The sequence below is a fragment of the Anastrepha ludens genome, chromosome 6, assembly GCF_028408465.1.
Source record: "Anastrepha ludens isolate Willacy chromosome 6, idAnaLude1.1, whole genome shotgun sequence".
NCBI lineage: Eukaryota > Metazoa > Arthropoda > Insecta > Diptera > Tephritidae > Anastrepha > Anastrepha ludens.
In genome coordinates, this window is record NC_071502.1 from 88,925,556 (window position 1) to 88,953,523 (window position 27,968).

Genomic DNA, 27,968 nt, shown 5'->3' on the forward strand with positions numbered 1-27,968 from the left:
GTCGTATGCCCCAGGCATTGCACCTTCGGATTACCATCTGATCCGATCAATGCAGTCAGCCCTTATTGAAGAGCGGTTCACTTTTTACGAGAGCATCGGAAACAGGCTCAGTGAATGGATCAAGTCAAAAGAACTCGAATTTTTCGTCAGAGGAATCCGTATGCTACCTGAAAGATAGGGTAAAGTTGTAGCTTCCAATAGCACATACTTCACATAATATTCTTGTATTATTTAATTGTTTAAACAATTCGTAACTTTGCTTAAGAAAGTACGAAAACTTATTCCCAACAGTTTTGAGAGTTCCACGTTATTATGACTTAAAATACGAACCAAAGAATTGTGGAACTTAAAAACTGTTGTGAATTGAAAATAAGCTACGATCCGTTTGCATTTGTTGGTTTGAATGCGATTCAGATTATACGATTGGCGTATCACGTAATTTTCTTTCGAACGGTTGTGGATCGGTATACGGATGTGATGATTCCACCCCAGATTTAGACGCCAGGTTTTTCGCCGTGTACATCTACGAGGTGTGTTCAAAAAGTATCGCGAATTTTGAACTTTCGCAGGTTACGTAGATTCGAATTTCAATTCTTTTGTGGCGATATGTTGGTACTCATGCTGACGAGTTCGGCAAGTTTGAATTTTCAGTTAATTACACTGTGTGACAAAAAAAAAATTAAATATACTTTTACGGAGACCTAGCACAAACACGTCCTTATTCCCATTTAGCGTAAGTTATACCTACATACCAAATTAGCAAAAAACAAAAAAAAAATGTTAAAACCCACACAATTCTATTAATTTTAATTCAATTACAGTCAAATATAGCTCATTCGACGCAAAATTATATTTACTATTACAGTAGTGTAAAAAAAACATCGTCAATATCGGTTAATATCGTAAAAATTATGACAAAGTTAAACAAATAGAGAAAAAATAAAAAAATTCCAAATACTTCCGTCTACAGTCTCGTCAGTTGTCATTTCAGAAAAATTGTCAAAACACTGTCAAAAAGGCTTGTTTTTGTTCTTTCAAACTAAAAAAACAAATTCGAAATCGGATCGAAATTGGCAAAGTTAGGAGTGATTGTTCACATCAACCTACTGAAAAACGGTTTTATGGCCATAAAATGAGATTTTGGGGGTGTATTGGAAATTTCTCCTATACCATTTTTCTTAGTTTTACTATACCTGCAAGTTGTACTAGGTCTCCATAAAAGTATAATATCGCTGTCGCACAGTGTTATAGACAGCTGCTTTGCTTGCACGTGTTTCGGCTTGACTTCGATTTTAACCTATTCAAAAAGATGGCTCAAAGAACCTGTATCAAATTTTGTGTGAAAAACGAAATTAAGTGCGCGGATGCATTCCGAATGGAGAAGCTACTTTGAACCCAAGCAAAGTTTATCGGTGCTACAAAAAGTTCTCAGAAGGCCGAGAAGATGTGAACGATGAAAAGCATGCCAGACGCCCGAGCACTTCAACAACAGACGAAAAAATTGATGAAGTGAAGAAAATGGTATTGGCCAATCGTCGAGTCACCGTTAGAGAAGATGCTGAGGACCTAGACATATCGATTCGCTCGTGCCATTCAATTTTTTTCAATGATTTGGGCGTGAGACGGGTCGCCGCAAAATTCGTACCAAAACTGCTTAATTTCGACCAAAAGCAGCATCGCATGAACATTGCTAATGAGATGTTGGACTCTGTCCGCGACGATCCAAATTTGCTCCAGAGGGTCATAACTGGTGACGAATCGTGAGTTTATGGTTATGACGTGGAAACTAAAGATCAATGCTCTCAATGGAAGCTGCCGTACGAACCAAGACCGAAAAAAGCGAGCCAAGTTCGGTGGAATGTAAACGTTTTGCTTACCGTTTTCTTCGATTGCACGGGCGTTGTGCATCATGAGTTCTTGCCTCACGGTAAAACGGTGACTAAGGAATATTACCTGCAAGTTATGCGCAATTTGCGCGCAGAAATCCGCCAGAAACGCCCGAATTTGTGGAAGAACAAAATTTTGTGGGAGAACAAATCTTGCATCACGATAACGCCTCTGCTCACACATCGTTGCTTGTGCGCGACTTTGAGGCCAAAAACAACAAACTAATGATGCCACAACCATCGTGTTCCCCAGATCTGGCCCCCGGAACTTTTTCTTGTTCCCGAAACTGAAGAGGCCAATGAAAGGACGACGCTACGCTACGCTACAATTGACAAGTTAAAGACGGCATCGAAGGAGGAGCTGAACAAGATAAACAAAATGATTTTTTGAAGTGCTTCGAAGATTGGAAAAAACGTCGGCACAATTGCTTAATATCTCATGGAGATTACTTTGAAGGGGACAAAATATATATTAATGAATAAATAAATAATTTTTGAAAAAACACAAATTCGCGATACGTTTTGGACACACCTCGTTCAAGCTGAGAAAGAAAAAATGACAGACGACTGGCAGGAGCTGAAGTAACAAGATTTCCAGTAATGCTGCGAACAATTTTAGATTCCCATGGAGAGTAAATAAATATCCAATCACATAACTTATTTTAACGCATTAGACCCTTAAACATACCTATATCCACTATCTATACCTTAGTACCGCATTAATACCCGAACAGAGTGGATGCATACATTTCTCAAGAATAGTTATATAAACCTAACTGGAATAGACTTTCAATTATAGATTTACCAAAACTTTTTATATCATCAACTCTTATTTTATATTCTCTTATTTCCATCTCTACTTACTCACCCACACAAAAATGGAAAAGAATGAGAAAACAATGGCCGCCTGCATGTTTCCAACGCCGATACCTCCGGGTGGCATGGGTGACGAGGACCATTGTGACCACAAGTACACGAACGAAATGAAGTACATGAAAGCCCAGGCAGCTAAAAATTTTAATAATAATAAAAGAAGTTTATTTTAATTAATTTTTTTACACACAATTTCTCTGCTTCTCTGCAGCTGTGTAAATATGTGCTGACATATGTACTTTATGCATGTCAAGTCAATTCAACTTACCTGAGAATCCCATATCCGCCATCACATACCGTTTCCGGCTCTTCACCGATGACATGCGTTCGAATAGGAACTCACCACCGATGAAAGCCATCGACGCCAAAAAACCGAAAACACCAATTGTATTGCCATACTTGCATGCCATGCCATCACCATTGTACAGACACACTTCCTTGCCATTCTCGTCGGTGCGCCAACCCTCCGATGAAATGCAGCCGAAGACAATGATAGAAAATAGCTGAAAGCACAACGAACAAGAACAGAGAAATTATAGAAATATTAGCTGTGCATGTGCATGTACATATATGTATGTAGATGTAGATGTGGACTTGTAGGAATGTTTGTAATTTTGGATGAGTGTTTGTTGAGTATTGTATGATGCACTGTGTTAATTATTATGCAAGCAGTTGAATGTATTTTCAATTATGAAATTCCCTGCCACACTGTTAATGGACTGAAAAAGAAATATGACTTTGAGAATTTTTTAACCTTGAAAATCATATTTATTTTTTGCTTTGATTGCTGTACTATACATATATACAAACTTACATATGTATATGTATGTAAAGTGTTTGTGGTCAAGGGAAATTGGAAAGAGAGGAAAAATGTTTTATTAATTCTTTACAAACTACTTTTTATAAAACTACAAAAAATTAGCTTTGCATTATAAACATACAAGTGTATGTGTATTTTTTCGACAGCGATCATAGCAGCTTCGCATTCTTCAAATACATAAAGTTTCGTATATAAGAAAAATATTCCATAAGAGCATAGGGCCAAAGTCAATTGCGAGCCATTTAATTTTTAAAAGAATTTATTTTTATTTACTGCGAAGTTAAGGTGAATATTAATACGAGTATTAACGAAGGCAATATGAGGTACCTACCCACCTGGTGAAATGGTTGAAGCGCCGGTCTGGCACTCCTCAAGTAGCACTAAAGCGCCGTTTTGATACCTTTATGAGACCTCAAATAGGCAGATATCCACCACCAGCCAGAGTTGTTTTGATGTAATGGAGAAGATTGATAGGATTTAGGTTGTCGCGCTGCCCCAGGTTATCGAAGAAAGGAGCGTCCAGTGACCTTAGTCGTCTAGCTGCAAAACCCGGACATTTACATAGAAAATGCTTAACAGTCTCCTTCTCTGAAATGTCCCCACAGTTTCTGCAATGGGGGTTAAATGCTAACGCTAGCTTTTCCGCGTGTGTGCCAATCGTCCAGTGACCAGTAAACACAGCTACGAGTTTGGAAATCGAAAGGCGATGGGTCCAAAGGACTTTCTAAGTCTTTCGTATATTGTACTGGGGCCAAAGGGTTTTCGAAATAGCACATGAAGAAATGGAGCTTCATCTTTTCTGCGCTTTGCTGAGAAATAATTTGTGCAGTTCCCCTTTAACAACCGTCAGGGGGATAACGATGACCACGTAGGAGGTCTCTTAGGCCAATTCAGTCCACTTTCTGGCAAGCTCATCAACAATTTCATTTCCCTCTATGTTCCTATGTCCTGGAATCCAGATCAGATTTGTTCTCCTCCTTACCAGAGGTTACTAGTTTCGTTCTGCGCCATGGCGTCGTCAACGCCTTGGCCAGTATCGCAAAGGCTTCTGCCTGAAAACACTAGCAGTGTATTCGGCAGTTTAAAGGAGACAGATAAACTGTCTGATTTAGAGAAAACTCCTGCCCCGACTACCGATTCCATCTTGGAGCCTTCAGTGAAGACGGAGGTGCAAGCTTCGGTGCAGATTTTCCCTTCGGTCCAATTCTGCCTATGTGGAAAGATTGCCCTAGCACGACCCTCAAACTCTAGTTTGCGTATAGAGAGGTCTGTTCGAAGTTCGGAGAAATACGGTGTTAACTGCCTGAAAATGCTACCATGTCCCTTGAGAGATTACCTCCAGAGGCTAATCTCGTTTAACCTTGAGCTGCGATGGAAATAACGTGAAAGTCGATGGGAAATAAGTGCAAAGGGACATTCAAAGCAGCACTGGGACAAATTTTACATGCTCCGGTGATGCCAATGCATGCAGTCCTTTACACCCTCCTCAGTTTAGTGTTATTATAGCTCTTCCAAAGAGCTTCCCACCAAACCAGGCACCCATACGTTGAAACTGGAAAAACCCCTGCGTTGTACATCCAAAGAACGACCTGTGGCTTGAGTCCCTATTGACGTGATAACGTCTTATAATTCGATTTAGCCGGCTGCACGCACGAAAAAATGTGTCGTTACCTTGCTCATTAGTGTTACCTTGCTCATTTGTCGTTCCCTGGCTCATTAGTGTTACCTTCCTCATTGCCGTTACCTTGCTCATTTGTCGTTACCTTGCTCATTGCCGTTACCTTGAATGAACTGCAAGCGAAAGCGCGGAACGAACGACAAAGCAAACGAACGGCAAAGTTCGACATCTGGCTCTGTCCTACTCGAGTGAGCATATATATGTATGTATATGCGCATTTGTATATAAATTCACATACTTGTATTTGCATATACCTTCTTCCTGTGTGCATGGTAATGAACCATTTCTCTGTTGAGAATAGGACGATGATAGAAAAAGTAGGAAATGAAAGGGAGTGTTTCAAGTGTAAAGTGTCTTGAAAAAGGCAAATCGATGATGGTGCCTCTTAGTGTTGTTGACTTATTAACGTTTGAAGCACAATCGAAATTGAACATATCTTTCATGAATTTGATAAATGTTTCGTCATTTTCCACGTTTGTGTAAATGTAACTTGACCTATTCCATTGCAATTCCATTTACCTGCTCCTCTATATCCATACAAAATATCTATCAAACAAATAAAATTAAAATTGAAGGAAATGGTCCCGATACCCTCAGCACCAAGTCAGCGACGTATGCTACTACCTTAACCCCACCTTTATTTAGCATTATCAAAACTTCGTCAACAGCATCTAGCCAAAGTAGGTGCGAAAAGCATTATGAATCAATTTTTTTTTTTTTTAACCTATACTTGAACAATTTTTACACGAAGAATTTAAGCCTCCAAAAGTAAAATATTCAACTCTAATGTCAAGTCCATCCTTATGTACGGCTGCAAAACTTGGAATATTGCAACCACAGGCTTGCAGCTCTTGCAAGTATTTGTGAATCGTTGCCTCCGTAGGGTACTTCGCATCTTCTGGCCCAACACCTTATACAACCAAAACTTATGGACCATGACAAACTAAACTACAATGCGAACGGAAATACTCAAAAGTAAGTGGGGGTGGCTTGGACACATTTTAAGAAGAGATCCGAATGACATCAACCTTAATGCGATTGATTGTAACCTGCAAGACAGCCGACGCTGAGACAGACCATCAGTAACCTGGAGAAGAACCTTAGAAACGGGAATAGCAAAGACAAAGAAAAGTTAGAACGACTGGCGTCCGACAAAAACCAATGGAGTAAGCTTGTTGTGGCCCTTTGTGCCCTCGCGGAATCTTAGGAACTTATATATATATATATATTGTTGTTTTATTCAAATAACCACAAAATTGTGCTACAAAGCTAATTATTGTATTTTTTTAATATTACAATACGAAAAGTGTATGTAATTTTTTTATATGTAAATTAAACTAAGATTTACAAAAAAATTAAAAAAAAACTTTAACTTTAAAAAATTTACTTAAACACTTTACACTTAACAAAAACGAAAAACAATTAAATTTAAAATAAAAAAAAAATATTGAAAACATTTTTGATTAAAAATATTAAATTTTTATTAAAAACTTTTTTTATTAAAAGTATTAAATTTTTATTAAAAAAAAAATTTTATGAAAAATATATTATTAAAAAAAATGTTTATTAAAAATATTAAAAAAATGTTTAACCGATCATTTTTCTTTTACAATTAACAACGTATACACAGATATTTTAGTTTTAAATCCTTTTCGTTTTCAACATGAGAAGTCTTATTTCTACTATCATAGCCATTGGCTGCTTTTATTTTCCTAAAGAGCGACTCTTTCTAAATTTATGGAGCTCGAAATTGACTTTATAGTTATGCTCTAGTGGCCTTTTTCTATGTAGGATCCATAACTGTTAAAAACGATGACGAAAAAAATCGTTTCATATAAATTGACCCACCCTAATGTGCATACATACTCGTATGTAGTTATATCTGCACAAGGTCTGAAAAGTATTAATATTATTTGTTAAATTCTACACGTACAGTATATAAAATTAAGTTTCCCGTTCTTTATATGATGTTATAAAATGTTTTCAAATTTATTTTGACCTTCACAAATAGAACTTAAGCGTCACTTAGCTACTCGTTCTTAGTCACATAGGCATTGCATATTGAGTATTCCTTGATTGCTGTGCCTTGGCCTACCTCTCGCGCGCACACAAACACACACCCATGGGAAAAGGTGCACAGGCCGATTTGAGCCACAAAAATTTAACTTTATTTCACTCGAATGCAATATAAAATTTTATTATCGAAATTGAACGTGCAAATGCCAGCAAGGATTCCTGCATAGCTGATGGCATTAAATATTTTAACTGAATTCAAGTGGCATTTCTAAGTGAGTAGACGCTTAGTTAGTGGGAAAATAAAAAGCCAAACATTTAAGTTGAATTATGAATTTGGTTAAGAAAGCCGCCTTTTGGATAGAATGACAATTTTCGAAAATGCGAGTTCTGAAGTCAAACTACACAAATTCTGCGGAACGAAATGAATCGTTTTACACGTGAACAATATTGGGAAATATTGCAAAAATATTGGGTAAGGATTGAAAAATTTGCCGGAAATTTACTCGAAAAATTATCATTACTAGCGAAGCGCGGCGTTCATAACAAACGAAACTGCGGCATCTGGGGATCGGAAAATCTACAATTGATCGCCGTGAAGTCAATGCATTCTCAGATAGTTGGGTGCGAATTTTAGAGCGGTCACATCATTGGCACATCTCGGCTTTGTCTGGCCGTCTCGGCGATGCCAATACGAGGTAGCCAAGCTGTCACTCGAATTTTTCTGTGGAATGCCGTGAAATGCCGATGTGTTGTGAAAACTCTACGTAAGTTCTTAGGGTAAATATTGAGCAAGCCATTCGTGAGCTGGAGCCTGAAATCGTCACCAACGTCTTCAAGAACTGGGTTAACAAGCTGCGCTACTGCGAAACCAGCTAAGTCAGCCACATCAATGAAATCGTGTTCCGTAAATAATGAAAATGTTTGTTTTTCGGGATAATGCACTAATATAGCGCAAAAAATTGATTTGAATTTTTAAAAAGAAACCACAGAATGGACTACCCGCTACACCAGACCCGATAGCATTGGTTTTTATATGTGTCTTACTTTAGAATTGTTAAGCCAATACAGATAATTTCAACTTACCTTGAGTCAAGGATTTTTAGTAAACTGTATATAAAACTTTCATCCTCGGCCTGTGTCAAATGCCGCCGAAGGCAGTCTGCTGTCTAACCTAAAAACTAAACTTGCAAAATAAACTATTTTTGAACTTTGTAAATATATTAGAAACAATTAACTTCGGTGAAAAGTAAAGCAGTAAGGGCGATAATTATTCAGGACTCAACTCGTGGAGTCAGTATATACCTACCATTGGAATTATTAAGGACCCAATGTGCCTGTCTTGCTTGAACGAGGTGGAAAGCCATGATCACTTTCTCTATGAGTGTCCTGCCTTTGCTAGTGAAGGACTACGAGTTTTGGGTTCCGATGTCGTGAGAATGAGTAATATTCGTTCTCTAAAACTGGAGGATATTTACAGATTTACCAAAGAATCTGGAAAATTCTCACTATATCTTTCCCTAATACTTTTCTCCTTTCACCCTTGACTATCTACCCTCTTTCCAGAGCTCTAAATACAATGGGCCTTTTAGCCTGAGTGTTTTAGGAGCCACCAAATCTCTTGGTGCTCTTTGGCTCAACCAATTCCAATTTCAATTTTAAGCAGTTACGAAATATAGAATATGTTATTGCCTTTAATTTGATATATAACCTGTTTTGATCAATTAACGAATTCTCCAGATATTAGAAGTTTTTCTGATCTACCTCTTTTCCTTAAATCCAAAACCATTATTTGGCGATGTCTCGAAAACTATAATATATGGCAGAGAAATATGTAGATTCTTGGATTCAGCGACCGATTGTACTAAGGGATTGAATGGTCCCGTTCCTGGTTGTTTTTTTTTTTTTTTTAATGTAAATTAGTTTTATTTTTTAGTCACTTGGACAAAAATCTATAAAATCAGCAACTATTATTTTTCCACCACCGAATGAAAGTATACTTTCCCAAGAGATCTTTGAAATGGAAAGGATAGAAAAATGATTCTAAAGTACTATATTTTGATAAATTTGAGTTATGTACGATCTCTACCAGAGTCATTTTAAAAGCCTGTCCAAAGTCATAGAGATGTCACGACTGGCACGTACTGAGATTATGTTTAGTTAGTAGCATCTCTTGGCATCTTTTTTGAACGAACTGTTCAAATGAGTGTCGTAAAAGTGGATAGAGAGCACCTCATACATTTTGACATAGACAACTGAGACAATATTATGAAGAAGCGTAAAGGACCAAATTGGCGTCACTTAAGAAGGAAATACTTATTAATCAAAAACTATGCCGCAAACCCGGAATAAACTTCTGAAGTAGCTATCACTCATCTAAATCCAGGAAATTACGCTAGTCTTTAGTTAAATTGCAGATTGCTGCTGTCATACATACATACATTTATACAGATTTGTGCATAAATTTCCTCTTGATTGTCGCACCAACACTCAGTGTTATCGTCCATTATCGAGTACCACTTCAACCAAAGCATCAATATCCATTATAATGAATTTGTACACAAATTACTTACATACACACATCATCTTGACGCTTTTTTACACAATCACGAACGCGCAAACATTCCTAAATATAAACAACTATGGTAAAAGCTTTTCGCACAATTGCACACACGCACTGGCTGTATTTTTCTTCCGCCGCCCACTAATCAATTCACTAAATTCTCATACCAAGTATCCAACAATTGGCCCAGTTACTTTGCGCGTTTTTTCCTTCATTATATGCATCGTTTTTATCACCATTACTTTTCTTCTTTTATGTATTTTCCAATGCCCATACATTGTCCATTCGTTCCTTTGCTTGCAGTTGACATCGACGCCGATGTCGATGCCGACGCCTACATTGTTATTACCATTGTTTTGTGATGCGAAGTGGTTGGCGTTATGTCGTAAAAAAATCTTCTGTCCTATTTACTGTTGTTGCTATTTAGACATTCTTTGCACGATAAGTAGTAGGAAGTGATGTATGACAAAGCTAAGGAAACGCGGTACAAATAGAAGCAGCTAAATAACAACAGCAACAGTCACAGTGGCTTGACTCATTCGTATGCGCAGAGCCGTGCATACACACATACTGGCATGAAAATGAAAAGAGAATGCGCTCGTGCAGCGATTATTGCTATATGGCGAGTCATGGTATGCCTTTATTGGATAGTTGCTTGAAGGCAGTTGGCAAGGAAGTGCAAAAACAAAAAGAGAGCGAATTCATGCATTAACATAAAAAGTGAATGCGAAACGTGTCTAAAATAGAGGACAACATAAGACGGTAAAAATAAAAGTGTACTCATATTTGATTGTAGGTATCCGTAGGGGGTTTAATATTTATGCAAGTTAATGTTTAAGCTTTTTTATATGAAAAAATATAACAATAATAATCGAAAAAATATAAAAAATTTCGGATCTCAGAAGAGTGGGGCGTATGAGTAATGTGAAGTGGCTTCTCTTTCACTTTTTTCACCTTTCGCTTTTATATTAAGAATTTTATATTTCAAAAAGAAAATCAATTTATTCATAAATAGTTGGCACCTGCACTTTTTTCTTGGCCAAGCTGCACCTCCAATTTGTGGTGTGCGTCTTGATGTTTTTCCACAAATGGAAGGACGGTGCGACGGAAAGTTTTATGTCGCCTCCGAATGGCAGATGGTTTTTATGAAGAGCTTTTTCATGTCAGAAATGCATTCACATGTTTGCCATTATTTTCCGAAGCGTAACCGCTCTTTTTTTGCCATTTGGTGTTTCTTGCCGGGCATTATCGAATTGTAGTCACTCACTTAAACATTCAGCTACGGCAGTGGTATATGTATTAAATAAATGAAGTTATTTATTATTGTTATCTTCTAATCTTAATACGATTGACCGATAGTCAAAATAGTGAGAAAATAAATTTTTCGGAAATTAAATCGAAAGTTTCAAGTAAGTAATACAAAATATGCATTAAAAAGAACGTAGCACTGTTAGGAGTGTTTCGGTAAAGTTGAGACGTGATTGATTTCACCTAAAATTAATTTGAAAGTCCATACATTTGTGATAATACATTAGTGCTTTTCAAAGCAAAAATTGCAAAAATTCCCTTCGGAAGCACTTGCTCGCATTCATTCAACAGAGACCAGTTAAAATTTGCCTGGTCTTCATAATGTATGCACTTGGTGATACATTTTTATATATAAAATACTCTTAAGCATAAAAGTACTGTTATTATAAAGAACGGGCCACAAAGATCTTTTAGGTCGCAGTGTTAAATAGCCTCATAATAACAATACTCAAAACAAAAAAAAATATTCATTAAAGTAAACTCTGCTTATTTTAATTATAAAGGTTAGGTTTTTAAGTTTTTGTACCCTTCACATTTATCTACTATTGAATTCTATGCGATTGCTTTTCGAGTCAATTACCTTTCGATTCATAAGTAAAATGAACTACATAAGCAACAAAAAGCATAACACAAACAACGGCATTTTCTCGTGACATAACTGTTCGCTCGTACTCGCTCCGTACTCGAAAGCCAATGAAAATAGTTATAAGGCGTGCTTTAAAAGAGAAGAGTGAACATTATTGGCTCTCAACTCCTGCTAACATTTGTTGTCGAGTGAATGTTGATCGTCTGCTGTACCGAATCAATGCTAACATCGGCAATTGCACTGAATCACACTGTGTGGAAAGAGAATCAAATGAGCTTCTGCAGAAGTTTAGTAAATACACATCAAGCCAACTATTCGTTTCAAAGGCCTTTTATGTTTGTATATATTTTTATTTATTCATTTTATCGAATCGACCAGTCAATGAATTTTAAATATTACCTACGATAATTACCGAAAAGGAAACCCGCAAATTGCTTTAGAATTAATTTACATTTACTGAAAGCTTTGCTAAAATTAGGTTTTCACAATTATGTTGCCAAGATATTTGTAAGGGCTTACTGTTCTGATAGTAGAATTTGGTTTGGTTTGGTGAATACAGTCATAATTATATTACATAAATTTTTATAAATAAATATGTAAATATAAATCTTAATACATTTATATAAATTTGTATCTATTTACATGTTTAATTTAATTTATGATGTGTGAAAAAGTGGCGTAAAATTAATCACCCTTTTGGAAAAATTATAATTTTGTAATCCGATAATAATATTATGAAAAGGGCAGACCCAGTGTATACATAGGGATTTCTAAGGATTTTAAAATTATAAGCATTAGATGAGCAGAATATGATAGCATGGGATCAATAAATTTCAGAGACTTAAGGGCATATTTCTGACAAATTTTCTGCACACGTTCGATTCCATTGATATCTTGCTGACTACATGGTCCGCAAATAAAATCAGCATATTCTAAATGAGACCTAACAAATGATGTGTAAAGTAACTTGGTGGTATGGGGATCAGAGAACTTAATGGCACTCCGTCTGACGAACATGGAGAAAAATTTTTGAAGTAATATAATTCATATGGCTATTAAAAGAAAATTTTGTATCATACACAACGCCAAGGTGCCTAATCTTACTGCCACACTGAAGGACACAAGTCGAGACACTGTACTTGGTACGCCCAATGTTAGATATTTTCGAGAAAGACATTTGAAAGCAGTGAAAGACGGGATTTTTGGCATCACTAGCAAACCCTATCAATATCGGTTTGTAGATGAATGGCATACTCCTGACTCTTGATTGCTGAGAAGTTCTGAAGGTCATCAGCATAAAGCAAAAATTTAGCTAATAAGAAACAACTTTTAATATCACTAATAAAAACACATATAAGAGTGGCCCCAAGCAGGGCCGTAGAGAGCATATCCGGGCCCCGGGGGAAAATTCGGGCCCCAGGGGAAAATTGCAAATGCGGGCCCTTTCCAATGATGTCTAATTCATATAACTACGTATAATCTCCAGTCGGGGCCCCTCTGAAAACTCCGGGCCCGGGGGAAAAAGTACCCGATCGCCCCCCCTCTCGTCGGGCCTGGCCTCAAGACACTGCCGCGCCGAACACCAGAGGTGGCAGCAACGACACGCTTCTTCAGAGACTTGCTTTTTGCATATATTATATACATATAAGTATAGCAGCGGCCCTAATTTGGATCCCTCTTTGGACTCTACATGTTCCTACTCTTTGTTCCTTATATTCACTTCTAACTTTTACTGTGTATGTACGTACGTAGCTCTAGATAGATTTTACTCAAATTTTTTCTAAACATTTTTAACAAAAATAAAAGTTAACTGTATTAATAAGTATATTTTATCCTAAAAAGTAAAAAAAAAATCATAAGAATATTAAAAGGTACCCACGATGTTTCTTCTTGAAAAACTCTCCACCTAAATTTTCAACATTATTACAAATATTACAAAATACTTGTTTTTAGTATTTCCTAAATCTTCATCTTCTATTCATACTTGAGTTCGGCAAATGAGTTATCCCATCTTACAGTAGTTTGTGATGCTAAATTTCTGTTCATATTCAACTGCATTACGATATCGCAAAGTCGTACTCTATGCTTACTTGCATTCGTCGCTTTAGCTCAGATTGCACTGATTCATATCATCTTCATATGGAGGTTGTACTACGAGGTGTGTTCAAAAAGTATCGCGACTTTTGTGTTTTTTCAAAAATTATTTATTTATTCATTAATATCGATTTTTTCCCCTTGAAAGTAATTCCCGTGAGGTATTATGCACATGTGCCAACGTTTTTTCCAAACGAAAAATCATTATTTTTATCTTGTTCAGCTCCTCCTTCGATGCCGTATTTATCTCGACAATCGTAGCGTAGCGTCGTCCTTTCATGGGCCTCTTCAGTTTCGGGAACAAGAAAAAGTCACAGCGGGTCAGATCTGGGGAACACGCTGGCTGTGGCACCATTAGTGTGTTGTTTTTGGCCAAAAAGTCGCGCACAAGCAACGATGTGTAAGCAGGTGCGTTATCGTGATGCAAGAGTCAATTTTTGTTCTCCACAAATCCGAGCGTTTCTGGCATATTGGTTAGCGCAAATTGCGCATAACTTGCAGGTAATATTCCTTATTGACCGTTTTACCCTTTGGCCAGAACTCATGATGTACAACGCCCCTGCAATCGAAGAAAACCGTAAGCAAAACTTTTACATTCGACCGAACTTGGCGCCCTTTTTTCGGTCTCGGTTCGTGCGGCAGCTTCTATTGAGAGGATTGAGCTTTGGTTTCCGCGTCATAACCATAAACCCACGATGCGTCACCAGTTATGACCCTCTGGAGCAAATTTGGGTTGTCGCGGACAGAGTCCAACATCTCATTAGCAATGTTCATGCGATGCTGCTTTTGGTACGAATTTTGAGGCGACCCGTCTCATGCCCAAATCATTGAAAAAAATCGAATGGCACGATCCAACTTCTCCAACGGTGATTCGACGATTGGCTCATACCATTTTCTTCACTTGATGAATTTTTTCGTCTGTTGTTGAAGTGCTCGGGCGTCCGGCATGCTTTTCGTCATTCACATATTCTCGGCCTTCTGAGAACTTTTTATACGACCGATAAACGTTGCTTTGGTTCAAAGTAGCTTCTCCATTCGGAATGCATCCGCGCACTTAATTTCGTTTTTCACACAAAATTTGATACAGGTTCTTTGATCCCTCTTTTTAAATAGGTAACAATCGAAGACGAGCCGAAACACGTGCAAGCAAAGCAGCTATCAACAATTAACTGAACATTCAAAATGGCCGAACTCGTCGGCATGAGTGAGAGACATGAGTACCAACATATCGCCACAAAAAAATGGAAATTCGAATATATGTACGTAACTTCCGAAAATTCAAAATTCGTGATACTTTTTGAACACACCTCATATGTCTGCCATATAAAACGGCTTGAGCGAACGTATTTTTCTATTTACTTTGTCGTCCTTTGCTTTTTAGTCGCTACGATTTTATGATCCGATGCCTTCCTAAGTATCTGTTAATTAGCTTCAAATCTCTAAATATTAGGAAAATTCCTCTAAATATTATTATATTGACATTTGTTTTTGATACGAATATAATGCGTGGTGCGATTGATTCGTCATTCTTACTTGAATGCATTCGTTTTGATAATCCATTCAAAAGCCGCCCAAAATGTGATATTTTTGTATTAGATTTAGTAAGAACATTAATGCTTCTGATTCAGCAATTGCTAGAGCGAAGAAATAACATATTCTTTCTTTATAGTTACATACATACATATGCTCCCAATTTTTTTTTTATCCAGATTTTTCCCTACCAAAATCTAGATTCAGGCAGATACTGACAAAATTAGTTTAGTTAGTAATTATTTGGTTGGCAACTAAGTAATTGCTGACTTTTTTTTTTAGAAAATCAAAGACAATTTTTTCATGGAACTAAGTAACTTTATTTTGTAATGTATTTCCCGTTTTGATCAATGACCTTTTGCCATCTTTCAGGCAGCATCATAATCCCACGTTCATAAAACTCCTGGTTTTTATTAGCAAAAAAACTGAATCAGGTACGATTTAACATCATCATCATAATTGAAATTTTTACCATTCAAGGGGTTTTGTAAAGATTGAAGCAAAAAGTTATCAGATGGTGCAAGGACAGGACTATATGGTGGATGTGGCAAAACATCTCAACCAAGCTCCAATAATTTTTACTGAATGGCCAAAGATGTGTGTGCCCTTGCATTGTCATGACGGAATACAATACTTTTTCGATTTGTCAATTCGGGCCGCTTTTCTTCAACTGCATTGTTTAATTTCGTTAGTTGTTCAGTGTAGACATCAAAATTGATCGTTCGGTTGGGTGCTAAGAGTTCAAAGTAGACAATTCCTTTGTAATCCCACCAAACTGATAACAAAACCTTCATTTGATGAATATTCGTTTTTGATGCTGTTTGCGTTGGTTCACCTGGCCTGCTCCACGATCTTTTCCGACGCTTGATATTGTTGTGAACAACCCATTTTTCATCGCCAGTTATCAGTCGTTTTAAAAATAGCAAATCGCAGCTGTTAATGCGTTGCGTTAAATGCGTTTCTTTCAGTTCGTGAGGAACCCATATAACGAGTTTTTAAACATAGCCAAGTTGTTTTAAGTGATTTTCAATGCACGAAGCTTCTCTGCAATCTCACGTGTTGCACTGTGTCGATCCGAATCGATTATTGCTTTGATTGGGGCGTCATCAACTTCAACTGGACGACCAGAGCGTTTTTCGTCTTTGAGTGAAAAATCAGCAGAACGAAATTTGGCAACCAATTTTGACACTGCCGTTCTTTTAAGGCTTCGTTACCATAAACAGCACATAACTTTTTATGAGCTTGCGATGCGGTTTTCCCTTTGCGGAAATAAAAAAGCAAAATATGACATTTGCGTCCCTTTTGATTCTCCATTTTTCAACGAACGCCAAACGAAAACCACGCAACCGATCCACAAACTAAAAATTCAACTGAAGCCATATATGAGTAATTGTGCATTTACTTAGTTGCCAACCCATAGAAACATAATTTAAATTTAATTTAAACAGATTTTTTTATTTTTCCGATCATAACTAAATAAATATTGTAAATAAATAAAATTTATTTCAAACATTTTTCCAGCTAATTTTTTCTCAAATCTGTAGTTTCTCAAGTCTACAAATAAATCGATTTTCAGAAAATTTTACGACAATAAGCAAAATAGATCAAAATTAGATCAGTTGAATGGAATCGCTCAGCTCTCCTTTTAGTGAAGCCAGTTGTGTATTACAGCATTCCAGAATAAAGTTAAGACAAGTGAAAATTCGATACATTTTTCGGTAGCACTACGGACAAGGTAACAAGACGGAGTAAGAAACCACAAAATATGGGTATAGGTACCCATTACGTCATTGAATGCAAGAGTGTTGCTCTGTGGCGCTGGTAGCCCAAATATCGAAAATGTGGATAAAATTATGGGAATCCTAGAGTTTAATCACTATGTGAGCACTCATACTATTGCGCGGGTATTAATATTTAATTAGTCTGTAGACTAAATATTTGTAACCACTTGCATAGGCATAATTATAACTGCAAGTAGGTTTATTCCATCGTCGTTAAGAACATTTTACTTCACCTAATATAAATTTTCAAACCCCTCCAAAGTCATCACATTTGCCTGTAGCACGGATGCCCTTGCTGCATGCCATTCATCTCCACTATCAAAGCTGCATTATCTGTTTTCTATACCAACATCAACGACAATGAGTTGTGAAAATTATTGATTACACTTATCCTTATGTAAACATCACATACACATATGTATATACAACTACATATACAAACTTTGAAAAAAAAGGTATGTATATTTGCATGCTCAGCGTCATCTCCCACACCCGTCATCTCAAAGTAATAAATGAATAATTGAACCCTTAGCCCGCTGCGAAAGTTCAATAAAAGGAAGAAAAAGCCAAGATCACCCACACATGGACGTTAGAAAATGGAATTAGAGGCGTCAGTGGCGCCGCTATGCACTCAAGCGAATCTATAGCATTTAACAGCAAAGCTGAGAGTTGTGAACAAAAGTCAACGTATGGATGACCCAGTTTAAAACGGAACAACAAACATTATTTTTGCACTATTTTTGTTGTACTCGTCAAGGCCAAGTTTACAAAGCTATGTTAACGAGCTGGCAACGGCGACTACGCAATCATGGCTGCCAACCAGGATTTGGATTAAATTAAACGTTTATAGGCAATACGAAATCCACATACAAACATACACACACACACCTACTTTTGCTAATGGATATTGAAAATTAGAGTAATAAAATAGTAGAAGAGAACCATAAAAGAAAAAACTAACACATCCACATACACTTACTCATTTATATATGTAAGTATGAGTACATGAACTAGTGAACAGGAGGGGGCATTGGATAATAAAAGAGCAATTCACTGTTGTAATCATCGCATGGGAAATATTTAGAAATAATGCTTTCCATTGCTTTGCTACCAACAACAACAATAGAGGCACAGCAGAGGAGAACTTATGCAATAGCAATGACAGCAGCAAGCACTTTGTAAATGGCACGTCAACTAACGGGCACAAGCCAATGCACAGCTGACGCCTCTAAACCATGTGCTGGGTGGGGGCGCGTGGGAGTGGGGTTGGTTTGGGAAGACTTTGTTCGCACAAAATGTATAATATACTCGTATATGTACGTAAACAAATATACCTTTGTGTGTGTGTATTTTGTTGTATGGGTTTATATCAAGTATAAATAAAGGACTTGCATGGCAGCAACTAATGACTAAGACAAACGTTGTGAATTGAAGAGCATTGCATGTCCTTGTGCGGGCGAATGGACGAAGACACGAGTAAGCGAGCATGCTCAGCTGAGCAGCAGATGATTTCAATGTGAGCTAACTGACATATGTACATAAATGCACACTAGTAGGAAAAAGTTAGAGCATACAAGTACAGAGAATCGCAAGAGCGTTTCTTTCGCATAATAAGTGGCACAACTTATTCTTTTCATTTATATTTCTTGAAAAGCACAAGAGAAGGTATAAATTGTATCAAGTAAAAAATATATTTCAAATTATATTCTCCAATATTCAAGTGCGATTATTCTATTTTAGCCAAGATATTTCTGACAACGTAATTTACTTCAATGGCGGGCGCTAAAAAAAAACATCATTATTGATTGAAGATAATGGGCTTGTACAGACTTGAGCTTCAACAAGATGGAACACCATGCCATAGTCATCAAAAAGTCGATGTGAAGTGGTCACCTTATACTCTTTGTGGACTACTGGGAAAATGTCTATTTCATTAGAACAGTCTAAAAGTGGTTCAGGTTTCGGAAACTTAGATTTTTCGGATGTGCTATTTAGTCTAGTCAACAATCAATGAATTACCACAAATTCTCAGGTTTTGGCGTTGGCGTACACAAAAAACGTTCCAGGTAGGGACAATTGAGAGCACAAAATGGCAGTTGACTTGAAGGGGAAGTTCTAAATTCCTACTGCAAAATTGTCACTATCGAGGATTTGTAAGCAAGTAAACAGCTGATTAAAGACAGTTGCAATTTAAATAATCAAACAAAGCGACAAAGAAGCGATTTTACAGTTTAAAAAACAAGAAATTCAATAGAGATTACATTCAATACTTTTGTAATAAAGAAATATTAGCGTTTGCTTAGTAAATTTGAACCATGTAAACAGCGTGCCTGCGGACTTTTTTGTATGTTGTTGTTTAAGAGAAAGTTTTGCACTACTCTCTTGCAAGCCGCTGCTGAATAATTTTCATTGGAGATTAATTCGAACAAGCTGATTATAAAAATATGAATAAAATCTTATAAAAATTAAGTATAAAATTTTTAAACTTTTCTGTGTTTTGTCATTATTTATTTATTATTAGTGCTATTATTATTATTCATTTATTGTTGTAAAGTATTACATCTGTATTAGAAATTAAATTTTTAAAATAAAAAAAAAAATTTCAATAAAACAAAACAAAAAAACTGAAATTAAGAAAAAAACTTAAATCTTAAAACTTAAAACTATAATTCTGTATTGTAAAAGTCTGCTCTCTAAAAATTCTTTATTGCGAAATGATGTATTTTAAAAATCTCTACTGCAAAATTGTATATTGTCAAACTTCTGCTTTTTGAAATTCCGTATTAAAAATTCGAAGAACCGTACATATTTACGTATTTTTAATACAGAAGCTTATAAAAGGTGGCGCAAAATTAATCATCCAATTTTGCTTTTGAATATTTTTTTACTAAATAAAAACAAAAATAATTTTGAGTTATGGAAATCTTTATTTTGCTTTATGCTCCATTGTTTATCTGTCTGTATGATATAGCTGTGCAACTGTCAAATATGATTGACGTACGACTCCATTTGCAAATATTACGATAGGGCGATTAATTTTGCGCCACTTTGTATTATTAAAATAAATAAATATTATTAATAAAAATATATAATATTTCTTTATTATAAGAGATGTGTATGTGTCGATATTCCAGTAGGAGCTCTTCGTATCTACATTCTTGGATTTCCTTACATTAACATCGCGTAATTTCGATGCATAAAATGTGGCAGTACTTTGACTTACACTGAAGAGCAAAACTGTAACAAAATGTAATACTTTCTATTTCAACACATTTTTTTTTAGACATGTTTTAACAAATCAAATATTTTTTTTGCATAACTTTATTGGCATGTATGTACTCTCTCTCTCAAACCGGTTTGGTGTCAATGCAACAACAACAACACTAGTAGCAAGCAATAATGCAAATAAAGACAAATGTTACAGTTTTGCTCTCACTCTTAATTTTCAAATTTTCCGTTATTTTTCTCGTAATTATATATTTGGTGGATTTTTAATTATTATAAACGTGACCGTGAATAAGACAAAATGTTAAATCGGGAAGTACAACGCCAAATAATTGATTTGCTGAAGAAGGGCGAGTCTATAAGAAAAATAGCTAAAAAATTCGAAGTGAGCCACATGGCTGTGCAAAGGCTGCGGAAAAATGTACCAGACGCTGTTCCCAGTAACAAAGGAGGCCGGCCAAGGAAGATAAGCGACCGCGATGCCCGCCATCTGGCAAATTTGGTAACAAGCAGCAAGGCGGTCACTCCCAAAGAAGCACTAAAGATACTGGATATTGATGCCAGTCAGTGGACAGCCAGGCGCAGCCTGTCAAAACTGGGGCTAAAGGCAGCGGAGAAGAAAACCAAGCCAATGCTGACAAAAAGACATGTGCGGTTGAGGCGGGATTTTGTTGCGGCTCACCAAAGCTGGACAGTTGAAGATTGGGATCAGGTACGTCTTTATAAATGGATTATAAAAGACCTTTTTTCATAAAATTTCAAAACGATTGCAGGTTATTTGGTCTGATGAAACCAAAATCAATCGATTTCAGTCAGATGGTCGGGCCTGGTATTGGGTTAAAGACCCAAATGCAGTCCAGCCACATCACATCAAGCAGACAGTAAAACATGGTGGTGGCTCCATTATGGTGTGGGGCTGCATTTCCAAAAATGGTGTGGGTCCTTTAGTACGAATAGACGGTATAATGCGGAAAGAGGAATACCTGGCCATATTGCAACAAAATCTGCCGGGTGTAGTGGAAAGTATGGGTCTTGCTGCTGAAAAAGTAATTTTTCAGCAAGACAATGACCCTAAGCACACCGCACATGTTGTACGAAATTGGATGCAACGCCAAAAATTTCGTAACTTGAAGTGGCCTCCACAATCACTGAACCCAATCGAAAATTTATGGAGTCATGTAAAATCGAAGCTTGCCGAATATTCAAGTCCGCCCAGTGGAGTTAATGAGCTGTGGGAGCGAACACGCGATGTATGGGATGCTATTTCGACTGACTTTGTCTTGAGGTATACACGAATCGTATCCACGAGCTGAAAAAATCCAAAGGATATTGGACATCTTATTAATATTTATTTTATTTATTGTAAAAAATAAAAAATGGGTTGAGTGCAAAACTGTAACATTTGTCTTTATTTGCATTATTGCTTGCTACTAGTGTTGTTGTTGTTGCATTGACACCAAACCGGTTTGAGAGAGAGAGTACATACATGCCAATAAAGTTATGCAAAAAAAATATTTGATTTGTTAAAACATGTCTAAACAAAAATGTGTTGAAGTAGAAAGTATTACATTTTGTTACAGTTTTGCTCTTCAGTGTACATACGACAATAAAGGCAGTTAGAGGTTCACATATGGATGAATATATTTTAACATCAATACCTATACCTTCAACCTATGGGGACTCTGCTCTATCGCGTGCACGAGTTTTCCAGTGGTACAAAACGTTCAAAGAGGGCCGAACATCGGTTGAAAACCTTCCTCATGAACGGCGTCCAGCAACATCAGTAAACGACGAAAACATCGGAAAAGTAAAGGAAATTGTGCTTGAAAATCGCACAAATCGCAAAATCGGTTAACGCTGAATATTATTTAGACGTTTTAAAGCGTTTGCGCGAGAACATTCGTCTTAAAAGGAAGGAATTGTGGGACAACAAGTCATGGTTCTTGCTTCACGATAATGCACCAGCTCACACATCACGTCTTGTTCGAGATTATTTGAAGAAAAATAATGTTAATATCGTTCCGCAAGCACCGTATTCGGCTGATATGGCTCCATGTGACTTTTTCCTGTTTCCCAAGCTCAAGTTGCCGCTCCGTGGAAAACATTTTGAGACAATTGAAGCCATGAAAGAGAATTCGAAGAACACACTCGAGCTTGACTTGTTTACAGTAGCACAGAAAACAAACTATGTGACATATCACGCTGAAATTTGCCATGTAAGCTTATAACAGTCCTAGCAAAAAACAAAAAATTTATTTTTGGCCATATGTCATCCGCGGACCGTTTTATTGATAACGTCTCGTTCATATTTGAGCAGAAGGTATTATTGTTGGATTACCATTTCTTCATGTATTTTTTCTATGGAGAAAATTCGCAACACCGTCAAGAGAAAAAATTATAAGAAATCAACGGAATTCTCTAGCAACTTAAAGCTCGCACTTCATTGTACTAAAATTCAATGGGCTATAATATTCAATGGTACCGGATTTTTTCTTTAATTCTGAATCAAAGATATGCAATTCTTTTCAAAATTGGCCCAATTATTATTTGCCAAATGGCACGAAAGTCCATATTTAATATTTCTTTTTACCTAAGTAAAAGAAAAACTTGCATAAAATTTCAGCGAAATCGAAGCGCGTCTACTATTTGTGGCGACGTTTCACTGCGCATCGAATCAATTCAATCAATTCAAATTCCCCTAAGCTGCGACCACTGCAACGGCAATCGTTTGGAGAGTACCCCATTTTATTCAATAAATAGTGGCTAGTAGTGATTCTGATCCTAATAAGAGCACTAGGACTTTCTCTATAGAATTTAGGCCGGATATGACATACTATTAAGTGCGTTTTTGTTCGCCTTTTCTAGGGAGCTTGCTTTAAGACAAGTTTTCCAGGATGATACCGGAGCGATGAGAGGTATTGGTAATCATATCAGACAATTCATTCACTTGCAGTTCTCTGGTATATCTCTCATTCCTAGTACATATGTGTGTCTTATATTCAATATGCGACTATGCAAAGCATTTAAAAATATTATAATAATAACTGCCTTCGATTCGCCGTGCAAGTGATCTAACAACTATCATAAATAAACACTGGAATAGAGCTGCTAAAAATGTCATACCTACCTAATTTTTCCGGCAGATGACTTTTAAACGTTTGTTAATTTGAATGAAGTAATATATACAATATTGTAATTAGTCTTCTAAGATTTTTTTTTTTTTTTGGAAAAATAAATGAATCTAAGTACCTTTTTTTTTTGTTGGGACAGACTAGCAAGTACAGCACTCAGAACAAATTAAGCCCATTGTACTGCACTCTGATTCCCTTTTAATTTTCTTTAAATCTACCGAGTAGATCTTGTGGTGCCAAGGACAAAGATGATCGCTTCTTAGCACATCAGTGCCAAAGATCTCAAGCCTGATTCGAGCGAAGACCGGGTAGACGCACATAAAGTGGTCAGCCGCCTCATGCTCCTCTCCACAAGCTGGGCAGAGTGGACTGTCTAGGGTGCCTACCTTTTCCATTTGTTTCGCCCAAAAAAGTGGCTCTGGATCTGCGACAGTCGGTCGGACATGACAGGTAACATCAGTTTTGTCCATCTTCAACCTCTCTCAGCCTACCAAGCTCGCTTGTGGGTTTAAGTAACCTATTTGCTAACCGTGGCTTTGATACCTGCAGAAGGGAGTGGCAGGGCGGGCTCTGAGTCAAAGAAGTTGGCCTTAGAGCCCATCCTAACTAAAGAGTCAGAGATCTCGTTACCCGCGATACCCACGTACCCCAGACCAGTGTTAGCATCAAGCTGTTATGTCCACTGATATAGTTCAGTCTGCATTTACAGGGCTCAACTACCCTTGAAGTTGTTGGAGGCCTGTCTAAGGCCATGAGCGCAGCTTTGCTGTCACTGCAGACGCACATAGATCTTCCTCTCCATCTGTTTTCCATAACAAAGTTCATCGCTTCTTGAATAGCATAAACCTCCGCTTCAAACACAGATGCGTATATTTCAAGAACAAAGTATAGTTTTGTCCAGCTGGATTCCACGTAGACACCAGAGCCAGAAATGTGCTCAGTCCTAGAACCATCCGTGAAAATGCGAAAACAGTATTTGCCAGGCTCATTTTCAGGGTTTGACCACAATTGAGACTTTGGCAGCACCACACTGCACCATCTCTTTTCAAGTACGACTCTTGATCGCTTGGAGTTTACTATCTATCTATTTATCCATCTAAATAGCATTTATTTGGAAGTAGAGTAGAATGGGGTAAGATAGGTATGGGGGCACAATAGGTAGGTGGGGTTTTCGTCGCACTGTTTTTGCAGAGGTCACTCGTCTTATGTGAATTGAATACGTGGTGGGGAACAACGTTTGCGACTGTCATTTCGGCCGTCACCATTCATTAGTTATCCTAGTTCTGGCGTCGTTTAGTTTTTTGTGAGCTTTTCTCCGACATAGCATTTTTTTTATTCTACGGTGCAGTGCATTTAATGTATGTAAATATTTGTCAGGTGAGTTTTATTTTACGTAGAAAATAATGCTGAACACGAATAATGTGTTAGTTTTTTGATATTATTGTTTAAAAAAAAAATAGCGACACTAACATAAAACATGTGCTTGGGGGCGCTATAGGTCAGCCGTCTGGGGGCATTATAGGTCACTACTTTTAATTGAATAAAATAAATTTTAATTGTTTTTGCAGCAAAATGGTGCGTAATTATGTGCGAAAAACGCCGAAACGAAATGAAGAGGATGTAAAAAACGCAATCGCGGCAGTCCGAGATGGCGCTAGTGTTCGATCAGCCTCTAAACAATTTAAAATTCCGTTCGTAAATAAAAGTTAAAACGTTAATTTCCAAGCCATGTACATTGTTCTTTTCCTCTCACACATAGTAACCTATCGTGCCCCCCGATTTTGAAAATATCGAAAAAAAGTACCTTTGTCTTATTGAATGCAGCTTCCAAAAAATATTTAGCCAAACATAAGTCAGTATAACCAAAATGTTAGCAGATAAATACCCTTTCAAAATCTTGCTTATTTTTCAAAATCAATGCAAAAACACCGTAGCAAGAGCTCTCCAAAAAAAAAAAATGACCTATCTTACCCCATTCTACTCTACTTATGTAGAAACATTTGTTGCTTCAACTCGTTTCTTGTGATGCTCGTGATCAGTCAACACCCTTTGTGTTCTCGTTCTGCTCAATATTGTTGTTGACTGTAGATCATTGCAAGCATCGGACTGAGAGTGAACCAAAAGAGAATTCGCAAAGTTGAAGCAGCAAAAGACTTTTTATATGAAACTCTCTTGAAGGAGAGTTGTTGGCATTGAAAATAAAGAGTTATACCAGTTGTGAGGTATAACCATACTCACTAGCGACGAGACTTACTCGATATCTTTGTTGTTACTTTCCCATGAGCAGAGCCCATGCATAGTGAGCAGAGAAAAATACAAAAAAAGCGAAATGCATGTTTTTTTCTTTTAATTTTTAACATTTATCAAAATTTTTGGGGATCGGATAAAAATTGTTCGACATTTGTGACGGGAAATAAAAAGAGGTATTAAATAATAAAACCCGTAAGGGAGCAGAGGTCGCGGTCGACCAAGAAACACTTAGAGAAGGTCGATGTTGCGCGAACAAGCAGATACCGACATCTCATGGGACGGTGCAAAAACAACAGCACAGAACTATGTACGATGGAAGAGTCTTGTCGTGGTCCTATGTTCCCGATAGGAGTGAACAAGGAAAAAAATATAATAAATAATATCGATTTAATACTAAATTTACGGAAAAGTGTATTTTTCTTATGGAAATTCAATAGTAATTTTTAAAGCGTTGGTGGCACAAGTAAAAAAAATAAAAAAATTAAAAATAATAAATAACAAAAAATAAAAATAGATATCTCATTGTTTGGCACCCTAGAACAAATTTAGGGGTAGCATCAAGAAACAGAAAAAAACGTGCATACAATGGAAGAAAATATAATATATCCATAAGAAAATAGCTGCTCTGAATACTTTCGAGGCACACTGTTTCAATACATGTATTTATGTATAAGTATTTGTGAACGCTGCTGACAGATTGGGTCTACAAGGGTAGCGAAAGGATACGCCTTTGTCTGGTAAGAATTGAAAATTGTGTGGCAAGCAGCGCACAAAGGACTGGGAAAGAGCTGTACGCGTGCATACATAAATAATTTTGCCTCGCTAATAACATCACACACATGCATATACATATGTACATACATACAGCTATAAATTAATGTTTTCCCTGTAAATATCAAAGCTACGATCAACTCAAATCAGATTGTCAACAATCAAGTAACGAGTTCATATTTCAGTTTAATAACCATGTAGAAATTGTGTGTGACACGTAGGGAACTTTGAAGGGCAATAATATAAATATATTTACTTATACATACATATATGTATATGTGAGCACATATGTGTGGTGATCCGTGTAGTTACTATGCAAAATTCGAATAAATTAATTCGAACTATTTTGCATTAAGTTTTAAATGTGGCGAATTGGAGAAAAAGTAGAGAAGTCTTATTAGACAAAATCAACAAACGAAGTAAGAGTTTTTACGAGAGTGGCCTATATATTTTGCGCCCAATAATGAAACACACTAAAATAATAATGAAAATGGCTTTAGCGTTTTTCAAAATATTCTCCTTGGAAGTCAATACATTTCTGCATTCGCTTGAATCAATTTTCACAGTACTTTGCCACTTAGAAGTGGATGCCTCCAAAACGAGCTGTTTAAAGGCTTCAACAGGTGAACAGGCTTCTTCAGGCGATAAAAAGGTTGATCAAGGCGTATCTATAGATGGTGATATCAGTAGAACAGCTGATTAATTTGCTTTGGCCGAATTCGGCACATCTCCTGAAAATTTCGGTCAAGGCGAATTTTTCTTTGTTTACATTTTTCATTGCTTCTTACATTAAAACTTAACTCTTTGGCTACAGGCTGTGGCCTAAGTTTAAACGCGCGTAAAACAGAACTAATGCTATTTATGGCCAGACATAAGGTACCAATTTGTACCCTATCAAATATTAACGGACAAACCCTCTCACTTTCAACCAGTGCAAAGTACTTATGGGTAATTCTGGACTCCAAACTTAGCTGGAAATTCAACATTGAAGAACGGGAAAAGAAAACAGAAATCGCTTTATATGCCTGTAAACGTATGCTAGGATGAAGATGGGGTCTTCAACCCAAGTTGGTTGCATACGGCGGTTATACGACCAATTTTAACGTATGGCTCTGTGGTTTGGTGGAAAGCCCTAGAGAGAGAATACAACATCAAATTATTTGGCAGAATACAAAGATCAGCCTGTGCAATAACAGTCGCTGCAATCAGACCATGTCCTAGGGAGGCTCTGAACGCACTGACACTCGTTATTCCGGTAGATCTACATATCAAGAAGATGACAACCCTGAGTGCATTTAGGTTAAATGAAGCGGGTCGCTGAAAGGAAAAAAGTCTATTATTGCGACAAACCCAGTATACCTCGAAAAGGACTGATTACATCGTCCCGACGGTAACATTCAATAGAAATTTTGTCACTCTCTTTCCATCTAGGAAGGAATGGAATAAGGGATTCTCACTA

At 36.9% G+C, this 27,968-nt stretch overlaps 1 protein-coding gene across 3 annotated transcripts in view; it reads right to left on the minus strand.

Moving 5' to 3' along the window:
* The window catches only part of LOC128866348 (synaptogyrin), a 46,163-nt gene that overhangs the window by 7,085 nt on the left and 11,110 nt on the right, over nt 1–27,968 (minus strand). For all 3 annotated transcript variants that reach the window (XM_054106994.1, XM_054106993.1, XM_054106992.1), the window contains exons 3-4: nt 3,028–3,262; nt 2,755–2,894 (exon numbers count right to left, since the gene is read on the minus strand). In XM_054106994.1, coding sequence (XP_053962969.1) covers nt 2,755–2,894; nt 3,028–3,262 — 375 coding nt within the window. The remainder of the gene's footprint in view (nt 1–2,754; nt 2,895–3,027; nt 3,263–27,968) is intronic.